The 18299-nt window shown below is 47.1% G+C and overlaps 1 protein-coding gene across 5 annotated transcripts in view; it reads left to right on the forward strand.

Annotated features, from left to right (window-relative positions):
• SMOC1 (SPARC related modular calcium binding 1) overlaps positions 1-18299 on the forward strand; it is a 144017-nt gene that overhangs the window by 86184 nt on the left and 39534 nt on the right. For all 5 annotated transcript variants that reach the window (XM_070513883.1, XM_070513882.1, XM_014867213.3 and 2 more), the window contains exons 4-5: positions 3352-3451; positions 5572-5619. In XM_070513883.1, coding sequence (XP_070369984.1) covers positions 3352-3451; positions 5572-5619 — 148 coding nt within the window. The remainder of the gene's footprint in view (positions 1-3351; positions 3452-5571; positions 5620-18299) is intronic.

Consider the following 18299-nt stretch of genomic DNA (forward strand, 5'->3'; position numbering starts at 1 on the left):
GAGTGGTGGAGATGGTTAGTTGAAGGCAGGCTGCAGTCTGACTCCATGGCTACTGCTTTCTGTCTCCATGTAACAACTTCTTTTTCTTCAAGATGGCATCTTGAAAACTCCCCAAGACAACTTATAAACAACCTCTCGATTGCGAATCGTGGGCTGCTTCGCTGAGGGCTCCTCCAGCCCAGGGCAGTGACCTTGCTGGGCGCCTCCTGCAGTTCCTGCGTCTGAGAGCCTGCTTGGGTGCTCAGGGTCCTCTTTTGCTTACCGCTGCCCCCTCCCCTGCAGCACTCCTGGGGCAGGTGAGCCCGTTACCAGGTACCCCAGGCCTCAGAGGGCCGTGGCAACAATTCCGCATTCAAGTCTAGTTTTCTGGGACTTGGAAGCAGCTCCCAACCTGAGGATTTTGGAACCTGGAGTCTGTTCCTTGGACCCCGGTGTGGGAGGATGCTGAGGGCCCTGGGGAGAGAGGGGCTGTGTCTGGGCCTGCGGGCCCGGCTGGGGGCTGGGAGGCAGTGTCCAGTGCCTGCAGGGATACAGTGGGCACACTCAGGGAGCATGTGACCCTGGGACCTGTTGAGCCTGGAGGTCAGATTATACCCCCTGAAACAAAGCTATGGGCTTAGCCTCTTGCTCATGCTTGTAGTTCTGTCCCTAGTCGCTGTGGCTGGGACTCTGCCAGCCTGGGAGGAAGGGACTTTCCACGCAGCCGTTCTTGTGGCCTGCTTGACTGTGGCACTCGGCTGCAGCAGGCAGCACTGGGCCAGAGGCCCAGCCTCGGGTGCTGGACTTGCGGGGTATGGTCCTCTTGGAGAGGGAGGCTGGCCTTGGCCATGGGAGCCAAGGGGCCTGGGAGTGAGTCAGCGTGGCCACCCAGCCCAGGGACAGGTTTCCCCAGAGGTAATTATTCGCCAAGGAGGAGAAAGCAGCCAGCCAGGCCCCATTAAAATGCTGCCACTGGTGAGGAGTGATCTCTAGGAATTATCCCTCACAGGGCTGACAGAATCTGCAGGGGTGAATGTGGACTTTCCAGCAGCACTTCCCACCCAAGCCTCCGGGGCTCCTGGGGGGGCTCCACCCACGAGGAGGCCGGCTTGCCATGTGTTTCTGACACAGCTTCGAGTAATCATTGCCATCATTGCCACAGCCACCCAGGATGAGCCGTCATCCCGTGCCGGGCACTGGACTCACACTGTCTGTTTTCCTCGCCAGAGCCTTCCAGCTTTGGCGTTGTTATCCCCATTTTGTACATGGGGCTCAAAGAGCTAAGTAACATGCCTAGTTTATAACTGGCTAGACCAGGGTGCAAACTCAGGTCTGCCTGGCTTTCTTTCCGTTCCACCATTAGGCCTCCTCAGAAGGTAGCATTGACCCAACCCAAGGTATTGATCTTGGGGGAGGATCTGGGGCGGCAACCATGGCCAAGGGGTTTATGGATTGTCTCTGTGAGATGAAGTGAGAGTGGGATATGGTACTGGAGTAGAGGCACTGAATATAGTTTCCTTGCGTGGGCAGTAGAGGTAAATTCCTCATTTTTATACACAGTTGTCCTACTGGAGGAGCAAGATGCCCTCCATCTTGTCCTGATCCCTGTGGGTAAGTCCCTATGAAATAGCTAGTCTTGAGGAAAACTGCTGTGTTTGGTATCCACACAAGAGCAGAAGCCTTTCTGTAGCTTTTCAGCCTTACTGATATCTTCTGGATTTCACCCAGGCTTCAGATCTCTCTTTTACCTCCGTACCCCTTGTATACCTCAGCACTCAATTTGTATGCTATTGCTGTCTATCCTCCATCCCAAATGTCCTCGATCCCAAGAGGCACATTTTTTCACACTTTAATATATGTGCAGTTGGCACATATCTTGTAATTGTGGTCTACATTTAATGTGGTGGGGCTGTTTAATGTTACATTTTTAGAATTGAGAGAGGCTAAGAACTGAGGAAATATGATAATTCATGCATTTATGCGACTCATCAAACACCTACAATAAGTGTCAGGCATCATGCTAGATGCTTGGAATACAGAATTAACAAGTATGCAGTCCCTTGTCTTAAGGCGGTCACAGCCTAGAGGGGGAAATAGACTAGACAGATCAACAGTTGTAGCTCGTTGTGATAAGGGCTCTGAATTTGGGGAACCAGGGTGTGTAGAGGGTCAGAGGAAAGAGGGAGAGGAGGAGGGGAGCGTAGGACCGCTTTGCGGAGAAGGTGTGTTATAAAGGGGGTGGGAATACAAAGGGATTAGGAGAGGCTTGAGGATAGGTTGAAGAATGGTATTCTGGACAGACTGGATAGTTGGAGCAAACAAAGGTTCAGAATCATGAGATCCTAGGATGTGTTTGTGAGCTTCAATAGGTTCATTGTGGCTGGGATGGAGGGCGTGTGTGGAGACACGGGTGTGAAATGAGGCTGGGGGGATAGGCGGGGCAGATCATGGACGACTTTGAGCGCCATGCACATTTGCTCATTTGGCCCTTCATGATCATGAGCTTAATCTCCATCCTGAGTCTGGCAAATTGTCAAGGGGTTTTAAGCAGAGGAGTCATGCCTCAATTTGTGTTTAGGAACTCCATGTAGCAAATGGATGGGAAGAGATGGTGGAATGGGGTGGATAAAGTGACAGCTATTGGAAGAGAAAGAAGAGTCACCCCAAATGAAGCAAAAAGCCTCATTTTCATTTGCTGTTCCCAGACAGGGTGGACCTGATCTTGGAGGCTTGAGGAAAGTCATGCAGTGGTGCAGCGGGGCTTTTAGAACTGTAACCTGCAGGCATAAGTGTCTTTGTCCATACCTTAACCCCATCACATGTGTCCTTGTCTCAGGAGAGCCACCTGATCAATAGGCAGGCTGACCATATGAACGGATGCTGGGAAAAGCTAGAAAAAGAAGAAAAGCTTACCACTTGTCTCTGCTTGTTAAAGAAGTGTCATATCAATCTACAATAGTGACATTCCAGCTTGTCCTTGCCAAATTAATTCACCAATCAGAATTTCTTACAGTTGGATGGGAGTGTATGCCAATGCTTGGGGAAAAATTGTGAGGGTTTTGGTAGGAACCATCACAGGGCAAATACAACAGATGTATCTGAGTGTGAGATAAGATAATCAGCCTTAAAAGTGATAAGAAAGAAGTAGATGAATTGCTGTGGTTGTGCATGGGAGTCACACAGAAAACATATAATCAGTGCTGTTGACTGCCTGGCCCACCTGCAAGAGACCCTCTGGGGACAGAGGCTGGGATGAGAGGTGGAAGGAGCTCCTCCACCATACTGGGGATGCTTTGAAAGGGGTGGGACATGACTGTTGATATTGTGACCCTAGACTTATGGTTCTCTTCCCCTTCCCACTTCCCTGAACAGGTGCAGTGTCACACTTACACGGGGTACTGCTGGTGTGTCACCCCAGATGGGAAGCCCATCAGTGGCTCTTCCGTGCAGAATAAAACTCCTGTATGTTCAGGTACCGTAGGGAGGGGTGGGAAGAAAGAAGAGGGCTGGAGAGGGAGCCCTTGCTTGGTCTCCTGCATCTTGTGGGGGAACCTTTGAAAGACTGATGGCGGTTATGAGTCTTTTTCCAGGTCAGGGAGCCTTCCACTCAAACACGCTCACTCTGTAGTCAGCTGTCAGGGTCAGAACATGCTTGTGTATATATTTATTTCTTTGAATTTAGGTTTCTCGTTCAATGCTCTTTTCCAAAGCATCAGCTGTAACCCCTAGCATGGTGTGTAAGTTTTTAGCTGTGTGCTCTGGTTGCTAGTGGCCCTGGGAGCACTTAGTTGGGATGGATTTCAAGACGGCGTGGGAGTTCAACATCAAAGGCTGTGATGATCAATTAGTGATGTCTGTCGTGGGCACAAGAGAGGAGAGTGGTGTCCTATGTGCAACATATTTGCCACCCTTGAACAACGTGATGTAGAGTAACGGAAAACTTTCGTAACGGTGGACCTCAGATCTGGCTGTCCTCAGCAGTGCCTGGGGAATTAACGAGAACCCAGGTGTCAAGACTCCTCCCTGTGCATTCTGATCCAGTAGGTGTGGAGTGACACCTGGAGTCCACATGTTTATGAAGCTTCTCAGGTGGTTCTGATGGTTAAACAAGTTAGGGAACCACTGCTTCAAAGTGACCCATGGGGCTAGTCCATGGCAAAAATGAAGTCCTTTCCACTTTTAACTTTCTAATTATAGAGAAATTTTGCTCTCAGATCAACTTCTTGGGATTGTGGATTCTGGATTTACCCTAGCCCCACACTCTCCTCTTCCATTCAGATGGTAAGGGATGTGGGAGTCACCCCCTTAATTCACAGTGCAGCTCAGCCCTCGTTCAAAATGGCCTATCCCAGCTACCAGCTGCATCATATTTCTCCATGTCTGTGTGTGTGAGGTTTTATTTATTTACTCATTTTTAATTTTGAAGTGCAATCAAAGAATAAAACATTATTCTAAAGCCTATGGGAAATTCCAAAGGCTAGCAGTCCTACTATCCTAACGTTTTTACTTTTTTTACAAAACCGATTCCTTTTTTCTACCTGTCCTGCTATTTAAAGGGAAAAGTAAGTGGAAAGGGCCGTAAGTATCTACATTAGGAAACCAAGATATGCAGGCCAAAAAGGAAAGTTTACTTTATTTGTGGTTTAGATGGAAACTGGAAACCTTAATTGGGGTTGGTGTGGGGAGGGACGGGAATGAGCTCTCTTTGCAAATGACCTGGAAAGTTTCATTTAAAGCAAACAAATGCGCTAGAAACAAGTCATGCTGAGTGATAGAACTGAATTATCACAAAACTAGTGTATGAAGAAGGGGTATGATATAGATTGAGAAAATACGGATTCTTTCTTTCGTTGGTGGGACCTCCATGGATGCCCTTCAGGGTGAGCTGGCTATGCCCTGCCTGTGTGGGGTTGGGCTTCATGGAAAAGATAGGTGCTGTAGGGTCAGGATCATAGGGTGGGTGTGCATGGTATCTTAGCAGATGCAGGGCAAAGCGTTTGGCCCAACACACATGCCACCCCCTCCTTGAGGAACAGGCTGCGTCTAGAAAATTGTTTCCATGCCTCAGACTATTTTGGCCCATTGCGTACAATTGGGCCAACAATTTTCTACTTAATGCAGATGGAAAATCGCCAATTTCCTGCCCTCACCAGCAAGGGATGTCAATCATTGCATTTGCAGTAAGACAGGGTTTCTTTCTGGTTGGCCCTACTGAGTGGATATGGCTGAGAGCATGGAGTTGGTGGGAAGTGGGGGAGATGGGGAGTGGAGGTGAGGGGTAGTTTTGGAATGTTCAACAAGGGAGTTATATAGATGTGGAATTTTGTAGAAATCTGGTCAAGACTATTGCCTGGAACCTGGAAATCATGGTTCTTCTCAACAATGCTGTGATATCAGTGACATTGATGTTAAACAAATCCCGCTCGACATGTATGTATGTACTAACTTTGTATATAATGTCCCTAGATGTGTATACAATATATATATACACAGAACCATATGCTCATAATATCAGGCTTTGCCAACTCTTTGAAAGAAACCAAGTGTGATGCATTCTGAACGTCTCTGTTTTTGTTTCCTCTTCCACCCAAGGTTCAGTCACCGACAAGCCCTTGAGCCAGGGTAACTCAGGAAGGAAAGGTGAGTAGAGTTTTATGCTTTATCTAAATGTTTGCTTCTAAAGCCAGTCCACGTAGGAGTTCTTAGACAAGATGGAAGGAGTCTGGGGTGAGAGTTAAAGTGCCCTGCAGAAAATCTCCATTTACATTCTGTGTTTCCTCCCCAGAGCACCTGGGGTAAGTAAGGCTCAGACAGTGGTGGGGACCAAGCTCCCAGAATTTCTGAGGGAGGTGAGTGAGCGCAGTGCACAGAGCAGACAGGGACTCTGAGAATCTTGGTCCTTGGGGGTTCAGTCAATTGGCTACCAGTGTAGCCAGCATTAAACCAAAAAGGATGATGACAGTAGGCGTGCCCAAGTCTGCCCATTTGAAACCCATTTGAACACTTTTTTCCTCCCTGATTCTCCTTAATAATTGTTCTAGCACATCTAGATTGTCTTCACCCAGCCTAGGATGGCTTCATGGGCTTGCGACCTGTGCAGTTGTTGTCCTGAAATTCTTAATAATTTTCGCCTTTGAACTTGTATTTTGTAAGTAAAGTCTGATGGGACAAGGAAGCATGTGCATGAGCAGAAGAAACACATGCAACATAGGTATCCACTGCCCAAGCTTTTTGCCCCATTTTCATGCGTCTTTTGTGATGCGTGCTATGGGGCTTCCATAGTATGCTAAAAATTTTAATTTTTCTTTACCTAGAACAACATTAAATAGAAAATTTAAAAACACCATGACAAGTCAAGAGAGAGACCATGGAAGAGAAGATAAAACTATATTTTAGTGTCCCTAATGGCACTTTTTCCCTGTTCTTTTGAACAAACGGCCTTGCATTTTCATTTTTCCCTGGGCCCTACAAGTTATGTAGCTAGCCGCAATTAAAGCATTTGTCTGAGTGCTGTTTTGTGGAGCAGCCAACAGGAGGAACAGGTCCCTGGATATGCTGACCATAATTTCCAGGCTGAAAGACAGTTTGAGGCCTAAGATTCCCTGCTCCTTACCTCCAGGACAGCATACACACGCAGAGCTGGTAGTTGTGTGGAAAACAAGTACCAATGTCATCGCACGTGTAAGCACTCCAGGACACCCATTTTGGGCTCTCAGGTCAAACCCAGATGGGAGACCTTGGCTGAATTTGAGGCTTCCCACCTGGATCCGGGTCTTGGGAACTTTGTGCTCATAAGAGTCTACGGGGAGAGTTGGGCCTGCGGGGGATCTGTGTGAGGTGCACAGGCTTGTCCTACCCACGCAGTCTCAGGGAGACCAAGGCACAGCCCTGGACATGGCCCCAGGTGCTTATTCCATGAGGACAGGAAGAGGAGGCAAAGTCACCCTGCCTGAATGCAGGAGGTGGGAGTCCGGAGAACCTGCTGCCCCTAAATGCATGTGCTCCAAGAAGATGTGGAAGTGGAGCATGGTGACACCAACACCTGCTAGGAAACATGGACCAATGGACCTGGTGAGCTGCTCCCCTTCCTGTGGGCAGGAATGAGTAAGTGGATGAAAAGAAAGGAGCGAGTGCCTTTCTAGGTCCTTCCCAGAACAGAGGGAGACAGCCTTGAGTGCTGGTGGTTCCCTTCTGGATGGGAAAGTGGGAGAGGGGCATGAACATTTCTTTTTGCAAAAACCTGAAATCATCAACACTGTGAATGGCGTGAGTGTGTCTACAGTTTGTTGTGGTTGGAAAAGGGAGCTGCCTGCAGGTTTGCTTGTCGTAACTTCAGGACCATCACCTTTATTCTTGGGCATGAGGTCTTGGTGGTAGAAAAAAAAAATTGCAGTCATGCAAAACTGACCCCCCAGATTCTCTCTACCAAGGGGAACTGAGTGCATGATGCTGAATAAACCATCTGCACCGAGAGAGGCCAACAATAGGATTTGGTTCTTAAACTACACAGAGAAGTACTTTCTGGGTTGATGAGGCCTTGTACTTGATACAGAACAATAAGAGACAGCCCTGTGGTCATCTCTGGCTCTCACGGATCCAGCTGGAAGAGGGCAGGGGACCCTTATTCCTCCAGGGGTGGTGCAGGGAACAGGGGAGTAGAGGGTGAAGCCTCATCTCAGAGATAAGCTGTTCAGTTCCCAGCTTTTCTCCTCTACCTTGGGTGGGTTCCCGCTTCCCAGGTGGTTCTGCGGAGGCTCCCTCTTTGGTGCAAACACCTGGGGGGGATGCTCAGGCTCACTCACTCCTGGAAACTTGGCTTCTGCCCAGTGGGTTCTCTTTTCTTCTACTATGGAGGGTCAACATAGGTGCCGATCTCTTTGTCTGCTGTGGGCAGTGCAGCGAAAAGTAGGTTCGGTTCACCACCTGTAGGAAGGGCCTGGAGCCACACCTGTCCAGGAAGCTGGGGTTTGAATGGGGACAGGGTGCGAGAGGGCATTTGTAATATCCTGTGTCAGCCCGCCAAGGTCCCTCTTTCAGCTGCCACTTAAGAATGGAATGTGCTCCGGAGGGCAGCAGGTGGGGAGGCACAAAGGCCCCTTGTCTGAGCCCGTGCCCACATGTGGGATCTCCTAGAAGGCGTCTCCCTAGAGCTGGAGCTCGCAGCCCTGGACCTGCCCCTGAGAGATGCTAGGACTGGACCCTTGTGCAGGGTGAGGGGTACGGCCAGAAAGGAGGTGGGGGGGGGGTCTGGTGTGTGAGTGGTGGGGGCGACCGCGGAGGAGCCCACCCAGCCTTTTCTTGCCCCACTCTCTTGCCTTTTTGAACATGCTCCACTGACAGGACTTGGAGGGGTCGGTTCTCTCTGCCTGGAGGGAATGAAAAGGCATATTGTGCTGGACAGGGAGTCTGGTTGCCAGCCAGGAATTAGTCCTCTGAAGGAGAGGAGAAAGGCCAAGCGAGAGGAGGCTGGGGGAGGAGGCCCAGAGAGATAGCAGGAGGAAGGGAGGAGGGAGAGAGGCCAGGTGGTAGTGGGTCACAGCCGTCTGGCCCAGGACTGGAGGCCTGGAGGCCTGGGTTGCTGCGGCTCCTGGGTCCACAGGTGTGGGCCCCGAGGGGAGATGTGGGGGAAGGGAGGGAGGGAGGTGCTGTTATCTTACCCAGATGCATGTGCTTCGGGAGGGGAGGAGGGTCAGAACTTCAGACTATTTACTTAATCCCTTGGAATGTCCTTTCCTCTCTCTGTTCTTTGGGCCTCTTCTGTTTCACGGACTCCTTTACGGGCACATGTGTGGTAATTAACACGTGCAGTGTAGGTCCCAGACCATGTGTTTGAGTTTCAAATATCCATTGATCTGCAGGGCTCCCATCCCGGCTGCCCCTCCCCTTCTTCTCCTTTGGGCCTCGCCCTTGAAGGGAGATGGAAGGGGTGTGTGTATGTGTTTGGGGGGGGGGCACACGTGCATCCACATGTGTTTTATTGATGTGACAGAGCAGCCCCTTAAGCTCTGACAATCTGCTGCTAAAACAGGCGGAGGCTGCAGGAGTTGAGATAGAGATGAATTTTTGGTTTCAATGGAAGTAGTCTGAAGGAAAGTGGGTGGGAAGCAGAATGTGTTTAGAGACCATGAATTTACCCTGAGCACCTTTTCCTGGCCCACCAAGCCCTGTGGATTTTCCTAAGGTGCCTCTTCTCGGTGGTGTCTTGATGCTAATGAATGTGGAAATTTGGGGAGGCTCCAGGATAACGGAGCACAATGTCAGGGACTGACCCTGGGCTCCGTTAATTGCGAGGTACGGGAGGGAAGTTCTCCATTCGGGTGGGGTGGGTGGGGGTGCAGAATGGTTACATGAGAAAACAGGAGAGCACTTGTAAAATGATTTCTGGCATTTCTCTGGGAACTTTTTTCTTCTGAGTGCCAAGGACCTTAGAGATCCCGGGGCGATGCTTTGATAAATGACAAGTGAAAGTTTAGGGTCGTCAGGAGTTTTCTGCCATTTGCTTTTTTCCTACTTGTAAGAGGTCTAGGAGTTAGCTCTTTAAGGAAAGTGAGAGAAAAATAAAAACTTTAGCAGGCTCTGCCTACTATTTATTGCATGGGCTTCTGTAATTGTCAAACCAGTCTTGGAGAGGGGCAGAACTTCCAAAACCGAACCTACCTTTCATTTGCAGAGACTTTTTTTAATCCCCCACTGGCTGCTCCATAGTATGTGCTCCAAGTAAAGAGTGAGCCACAGTTATTTCTCCAAGGTCCCTCTCTGTGTCTCTATTTTTAGAATCTCTCGTGGAGCCTGGTCTATAGGTTGGTGCCAACTTGGAGACCTTCTCGCTCAAGTGATGGATTAAACAGCACCCTCATTCAGGGCCGAGGGATGTGCTTAGGGCAGGGTGATGGATGCCAGGCATCAGAGATGAAGGGCACTGTGTGGCTTCCAGCCTCAGCCCTCTTGGGGGGTAGCACACCTGAAGGAGGTTCGCTTCATTACCCCAAGCCTGAATGAAGTATGCAAGGCTAGCAATCTCAGATCATTCTACATGTGGAGGGTCACTTCTGCTCACATGACTTTAACGTCTTCCCAGCTACCTCTTTTTTCTCTTCCTCCAGCACCGAGGGGGAGATGGGATCAGTAGTTGATCTGTCAGCATTACCATCAGATGGCAAAAGTCTGATTACTTCCTAGCCTGGGCTGGATTTCAGTGGAGATGGGCAGCTGATCACCTCTATGGGTTGGTCTCTGCTCACACTGGCTTTCCCCATGGAGAAGCATTCATGCTGGTACTGTGCCTGCTAAAACAGAACTGTGCCTAAGCAGCTCCAAGCGCATGAGAGGCAGCTCTTTTGCTCTCTGTGTGCATGTTGCTGCTGCTTTCTGGTGCTCCGAGCCACCGTGACCAAGCCTGGCATCTCAACAGGCCAGCTTTGCAGAGATCAGTTGCAGAAGGAGTGTGCATAAGTGTGCTCAACTGCTCATGCATGTGCCATGTCTTCCTCCGTCCCACAGTTAACTGGTCCCCCAGCTGGGCTCCATCTACTCAACCTCCTGCCCTCCATCTTGGATTCTAACCTAGGGTCTCTGAGAGAACGTTTATGCATAGAGGATACTAAGCTAAGAGTTTGAATCCCTGCCATATCCCCATTTCCAAGACCAGAGAGGAAATGGGGTTTAGAGATCTGGAAAAGCCTCCTTGTCATAGATTCTTATGACTCCCTGGTGTTATTAGTAACCACTGGTGTTTTGTATTTGGTACTGTTACTCTTTTGTTCAACAAATATTTGTTGAGAACTTACTAAGTGCCAGGCTCATTATAGTCATTGAGGATCCGGCAGTGAGTAGACAATGAGAGCCCTGGCCTCGCCTCATGGAGTTCACATTCTAATGGTTCTCTCATTATGGAGCTGATCTTCAGGTGGAGGTAAAGCCTCCCAGGGGCGCACAGGCTTCTAGATGCTGGAAAGTTGTCACCTCTGCAGGGGAGGGAAGGCAGGTGGCTCCTCCAAATGGCCCCAGCTGGTAGTTCCCATGGCCAGAGCCTCTAAGGAGAGACCTTTGGAGGAGGCTGCCTGGGATGAGCATGGTCCACTGGCAAGTTGGTACCCCCTCTGCCTGGTTCCTTTGTGGGGCCCCTGAAGTCCAGGTGAGACAGCTCAGAGCTTGTGAGGCCACTGTGAATGTGTGCATTTGCTCACTGCTCCTTGATGGAGTGAGTTCAGTCCCAGGTGTGGCACAGCAACCTGGCGGGAGGCGGGGATTTCAGCCTGTGGGTGGAAAGGCCTCAGGGCCACGTCTGAAGCCCCTTTCTTCAGCTCTGAGCGCTGTATAGCTCCTGTGTGAAGGCTGAGAAATTGTCGCTCTCAGGTCCTGTTGTCCCGAGTCTGTGCCTGCTGAAAGAAATCTGTGAGATTCAAGGGCTGCTGATTCTAACATCTAGGTGGAAAGGCAATGGAGCGAGAACAGCTAAAATAATTTTTATAAATAAAAATAAAGTGAGAGGTATCCCTCTATCTGATTTTTTAGACAAAGAGATCTTTAATGTTTTACTTCCTTCCTGGCCCTGTGTGAACTTTCAATCCACGCTTCCCTTTGTTCTTCTGAACAAATGCTATTACTCTCCCTTTTTAAAAAATGTTTATTTCATTTTCCTTTTTTTTTAATGATTTTTTTTTTAGGGCAGTTTTAGGTTCAGAACAAAATTAGGAGGAAGGTACAGAGATTTCCCATATACCTCCTGCCCTCGCACATGCACAGCCTCCCCCATTATCAACATCTCACCAGAGTGGTACATTCGTTTCAGTGAATGAATCTACACTGACACATCATCATCACCCTAAGTCTATAGTTTACATTTGGGTTCACTCTTGGTGTTGTACATTGTATGGGATGGACAAATGTACAATGACATGTATCCACCATTATGGTATCATACAGAGTATTGTCACTGCCCTAAAACTCCTCTGTGTTCCACCTATTCATCCTGTCCCTCCCACCCCGACCCCTGGCAACCACTGATCTTTTTACTGTCTCCATAATTTTGCCTTTTCCAGAAATGTCACAGAGTTGAAATCATAATACTCTGTTTGAATTTAAGACTTATAATGATACGGTAATCAAGACAGTGTGGCATTGGCCAAAGGATAGACACGTATGTCAGTGGAACAGAATAGAGAACCTAGAAATAGGCCTACACAGTATTTTTTATTTTTGACCAAGGTGCAAAAGGAATTCAGTGGAGGAAGGACAGTCCTTTCAACAAATGGTGCTGTGGCAAGTGGGCATCCATAGGCAAAAACAAAAAACCCCAAACCCTCAACCTAAACATCACACCTTAGAGTTAATTAATTCAAAATGGATCTTGGACTTAAATGTAAAATGTAAAATGTAAAGCTATTAAAACTTTTAGAAGAAAACCTAAGAGAAAATCTTCAGAACCTATAGCTAGGTGAACCTAGAGCTTTGGTGTCTAGAACACCAAACACATCCAAAAAAATAAAAAAATTGTTAAATTGGACTTAATCAAAATTAAAAACTTGCTCTGTGAAAGATCCTGTTAAGAGAATGAAAAAACTATAGACTGGGATAAAATACTTACAAACCACGTATCGGACATAGGACTTATATCTAGAAAGTATAGAGAACTCTCAAAAACTCAACAGTTGAAAAACAATTCAATTTAAAGACGGACAAAATGCACAGATAGACATTTCACCAAAGTGTATATGCAGAGGGCAAATAAACATGCAAAAAGATGTTCAGCCTCAGTGGCCATAAAGAAATACAAATTAAGAAAGTGATAAAATGTCACTATACACGTGTTAGAAGAGCTAAAATAAAAATTAGTGACCATACCGAATGCTGGTGAGGCTGCAAAGAAACTGGACCTTTCATACATTGTTAGTAAGAACGTAAAACGATACAGCCACTCTGGAAAATATTTTGGAAGTTTCTTAAAAAACTAAACCACTAAACATACACTTCCCAGCCATTGCACTCCCAAGCATTTATTCCAGAGAAATGAAAACTTATGTCCACACAAAACTTGTACATGGATGATCACAGCAGCTTTACCCGTCATAGCCACAGATGGAAGCAACGCAAATGTCCTTCAGTGAGTGAAACAAACTGTGGTGTATCCATCCGATGGAATACTATTCAGCAATAGAAAGGAACAAACTGGGGCCCGCCCCGTGGCTGAGTGATTAAGTTCGCACGCTCTGCTTCGGCGGCCCAGGGTTTTGCAAATTTGGATCATGGGTGTGGACATGGCACCACTCATCAGGCCATGCTGAGTCAGCGTCCCACATAGCACAACCAGAGGCACTCACAACTAGAATACACAACTGTGTGCCAGGGGGATTTGGGGAGAAGAAAAGAAAAGAAAAAAGGATTGGCTCAGGTGCCAATCTTTAAAAAGAAGGAACAAACAGTTAATATGTGCAACAGCAGCTTGGGTAGATCTCAAGGGCATTATGCAAAGTGGAAAAAGCCAACCTCAAAAGGTTATATACTGCATGATTCCATTTATATAGCATTCTGGAAATGACAAAATCATAGAGATGGAGAAAGGATCAGTGTTTGCCCAGTGGAGGAGGGCAAGTGTGGTTATAAAGGGGTGGCACGAGGGAGATCTTTGTGGTGATGGAATAATTCTGTATTTTGATTGTGGTGGTGGTTACATGAATCTGCACATGGATAAAATTGCATAGAACCACACACCACACTGACATACATACACACACACACAAATGAGTACATGTAAAACTGGTGGAACGTGAATAAGGTACGTGGATTATACCAGCATCAATTTCCTGATTTTGATAGTGTATGATAGTGATGTTACCTATATAATTATAGGTTCCCTATATAATTGTGTTAACTGTAAGGATGTTACTATTGGGGGAAACTGTGTGAAGGGTACATGGGACCTCTCTGTATTATTTTTGCAACTTTTTGTGAATCTTTAATCATTTCGAAATAAAGAGTTAAAGAAATGAACAGTCTTCTGTGTGAACCCAGCCCTGAATTGACTCTGCTGCTGGTGCCTCTTCCTCCTCCTCCCTCTCCTCCTCCTCCCCTTCCTCCTCTTCCACATTCCCCTACCCCTCTCCACCTCCTCCCTCTACCCAACCTCCTCCTCCTCTCCAGCCTCCTCCTCCCTTTGCCTCCTCCCCTCCTCCCTCTCCTCGTCTTCTTCTTCCATCTCTGGTCTACCTTTTTTACCAGCCTCATACTTTTGCTGTTATTCAGAGGAATGTGGAGCTTGAGGATGTGGGGAACTACTTGCAAAAGACAGCTTTAAGCTTGTTTTCACCTTTTTTGGGAGGGAGTGTACAGGTGGGTAGATGGAATGTGGTCTCTTGCCCTGGAAAGGACCTAAAGAGCCCAGATAACTTCTCTTCTCAAAAGTCAGAATTGGGACAGCTCACAGTACGTTTCTGAGCCTCATTGGTCATGGAACATGCAGCTCAGGAAATGCTGAGGTTGACTAACATTCCATGCTCCTCCTAGTATGTTTTGGGCCGGGTTCTTAAGGGACTTTTGCAAACAGTCTCCCTATGATGCCCAGATTAAGTTATCTTGACTTCCACCCTGGGTCCCTGAGTCACGTGCTGAGGGGGATGGTGGCTTTGGGATAAATGTGGTCCCTTCAAAAGCAAGAAGCTTCCAGCCCTTCTCCTAGGCTGAAGTTTATCCCCAAGTCTTTGTAAAAGATGGCCAATGGCAGCCTAAAGGAATGCAAGAGGGAGGGTGACCAGTGATAGACATGGTTTGGGCAGAGCCCAAGAATCAAAGAGGACTTGGGATCATTGAGAGACCTTCCAAATCTCAGGATGGGGGTGGTGGTTTCTTTTTTCCTCATTCTCCAAGGCTTCTCAGTCTCAGAGACCCCAAGAGAGGCCATTAATACAGATTCCTCCTCTGGCTCCTTTGACACATTTGCTTTTGAAGGACCTGGAAGAGAAAGCTCTTTGTATGTGGTCAGAATAAACTCATTGTACACCCAAACAATTAACTCCTCAATGGACTTGCCAGCCTCTTGAAAGGCCCGGCCCGGCTTCCCTGGACCTCTTGGGCTCTATTGAGTCCTTAAGCACACCAATGTTTTTGGGGTTTTGTTTTGTTTTGTTTGTTATTCTGAAAAGTCTTTCCCTGAGAATAGTCAGAGCGGATCAACATTGTCCTCAGCCCGGCATTTATCTCCACTCGCCAGCGAATGTCAATCAGGAATCAAAAAGCCAAACAGAGGAGGCTTTGAACGGTGTCATAGGGGGTCGAAGTGACTTCCAGCTGTCTGTGCGTGGGCCAGGCCTTCTCGGAGGGCAAGGAATTGTGCTGTCACACAAACCCACTGTCTGTATAGGCTCACAGGGCCCGTGCGGGGGCTGCACCTGCAAGAACGAGGCATGGTTGGGGGTTGGGGAATCTTGGAAGGCCAGACTCCATGCCTCTGGGGCTGGGCAGTTTCCAAAGCTGCTCATTGCCTCTGGGGCCTTGAGCAAATCACTCTCTTCCATGGAGACTCAATCACTTTTTATCTGCCTGGTGACTTCCTCTGCCCTGGCCTGTGGTGAGAATAGATGAGGAAAGCCACTTGCCAGAAACTGTGAGTGTTGCAAAATGTGGTATTACTGTGGTTATTGTTGATCTTGACATCATCCTTGAGAAATTCTCTCAGGTTTGCCATATTTATTTTTTTAATCTTTCCAAATTTACTTTTTTCTCCCTGTAAGAAGGATGATAATCTTTGAAATGGCTTTTTCTAGTGTTCTATCATCTTCTCCTTGGTCTAGAAGAGTTTTACTATTTGAGGTCCAAAAGAATCACCAAGAATAAACATCAGGTATGAAATCATCATGTGCATATATGTTAACTGAAATTCAGATATATTTTTCTTTAAAATATATGGAAGTCTTCTATCCAAATTAAGGATTACTCAAATAATCTAACTGCTTGCTGCCTGATGATTCATCTATGACCGCTTTGGCATTACATCCTCTTTTGTTTTAACAGCTTTATTGAGGTATAGTTACATGCCATAAAATCTACCCATTGTAAATGTACAATTCAATGAATTTAGTACATTTCTTGAGTTGCGCAACCGTTACCGGAGAACATTTCCGTCCCCCCCCCAAAAGAAACCTTGTACCAATTTACACTCATACCCCACTGCTTCCTCCAGCCCAGCAACCACGGATCTGCTCTCTGTCTCTATAAATTTACTTTTACTGGCATTTCATATAAATGGAGTGATGCAATGCGTAGTATTTGCACATGGCTTCTTTCATTTAATATAATGTTTTTGAGGTTCATCTGTATTGTCATAGGTTTTAGTAATTCATTCCTTTTAATTGCTGAATAATATTCCATTATATGGATATATGACAATTTATCCATTCACCAGTTGACAAACATTTGGGTTGTTTCTAGTTTGAGGCTATTATGAATATTTGTGTGCATGTCTTCGGGTAGACACGTTTTTATTTTTCTTGGATAGATCCCCGGGCATGGAATTTCTGGATTGAATGGTGTTTGTGTTTAACTTTTTAAAGAAATTGCCAAACTCTTTTCCAAAGTGACTACCCAGTTTTACATTCCTACCAGCAATGAACAAGGGTTTCTGTTTTCCCACATCCTTGCCAATACTTGGTATTTTCTTTTTTTAAAATTTTAGCCATTCTAGTATGTATGTATGGTATCTCTTTGTGGTTCCAATTTGAATTTCCTAACAAATAATGATGTTGAGCCTTCATGTGCTTATTAGCCACCCATGCCTCTTCTTTGGTAAAATGTCTATTAAAATATTTTGCCCATTTTAGAATCAGGTTGTTTTCTTACTGAGTTGTAAAGTTTGCTTCACTTTTTAATTTAAAACTTTGACAAGAGTTTAATTTTTCAAATCCAGTTTTCAAAGTAAGCAGTTATGTAAGATGCCGTACCACTCCTGGTATTATATCTCCTTTAAGAGGCTTTTCAAGTCTTTTACACCTACACAGCGTCCTGAGGCTGGGGAGGCAGACAGCCTTCATTTTTAGAAGAGGATATTACTACCAAGACAAGAAAAGTGAGGGGTTCAGGTTACCCAGCTGATTGGATGTAAAGCCGGGATCTGGAGTGTGACCCCACTGGAGACTGGGAGGCCAAGGGCACATGTGGAAGCTTTTCTTTCCCCCAAGGGCCCCGTGTGGGGCCTGGTGCTGCCCCAAGGCTTGCCAGGAAGTGGAACTGATGTGGACTTTGGCCTCAAGCCTCGGACCTATGTTTGGTAGAAGGGTGCGCTTATTTGCTGCGTTGGAAGCCAGGTGCCCAGGTGCCCGGAGATGATGGTCAGAGGGTTCTGTTGGCTTTGGCTTGGCTTCCCGTCCTTTGGGCATGCCGGATTCCACAGGTGGCTCTCCTGGCAGCAGGGCACCTTGTCTTTTCTCACTTCATAAAGATTTACATCTGGGGCCTCCATTGTGGCAGTGCAGCTGTATCTCTTCACCCTCGGTGACCTTCCCCTGCAGGAAGATTCACTCCCTGCACGTGGCTTGATGCTATGTGGGCTTCTGGGCCTGCATCTGGGCAGTCGTGGAGGTCCTTGACCTGCAGAAGTGCAAAGCTTCCCAGGGAGACTGGAAACTCTCCTTGTTCTCCTTGAGCAACAGGCCTTCTTTGCTGATCGCTGGACCAGATGGGCCGTCGTAGACTCTCATCTGGATGATGGGAGAAGTAAGCAGCATGTTTTCTGTTATCCTGCTCCAGAGAGAGATGCAGCTCTTGGAATATGGGAGGATTTTAAGTCAATATTAAAATTTTGCATAAGCCATTTTGCACATGGCTTCTCACCGGTGTCCCTCTGGGAATGTTTGATTTCTCACTTTTTCTTTGTTACCATTAAGACTCCTAAAATGAAGCCACCCTGCGTGGAGGGGCTGAGCACACTGTGCTGGGCTATTTAGACTGTGAGCTCTGCATCTGGCAGGAGCAACCAAATGTGCATTGCAGCTGCCAGAAGACTTCATTCAGTGGTTCAGAAAGAGGTGTTAATAGAGTCAGGGGAAGTGATGCTATTAAAAAAAATGATATTGTGTAGCTCCGTTCTGTGTTTATTCTCCCTCAGTGACTTCCAGATCAAACTTAGAGAGTTTGGCGTCAAAAGATGCCTATTCTGGACTCCAGTTTGAGGCAAATAAGATATCCAGTGTGGTTACTCTTCTCTTCCTGCTATGTCTCATTCCTTGGGGTGATTGTCAGATAGTTCAGGATTGCCTTGGCCCCGGTGGGAGCTGGGTCTTGGTGTCAGCACATGAGAATAATGGTTGGGTCGGGTGTTACACAACTGTCAA

Source organism: Equus asinus, chromosome 7 (genome assembly GCF_041296235.1).
Source record: "Equus asinus isolate D_3611 breed Donkey chromosome 7, EquAss-T2T_v2, whole genome shotgun sequence".
Lineage (NCBI taxonomy): Eukaryota > Metazoa > Chordata > Mammalia > Perissodactyla > Equidae > Equus > Equus asinus.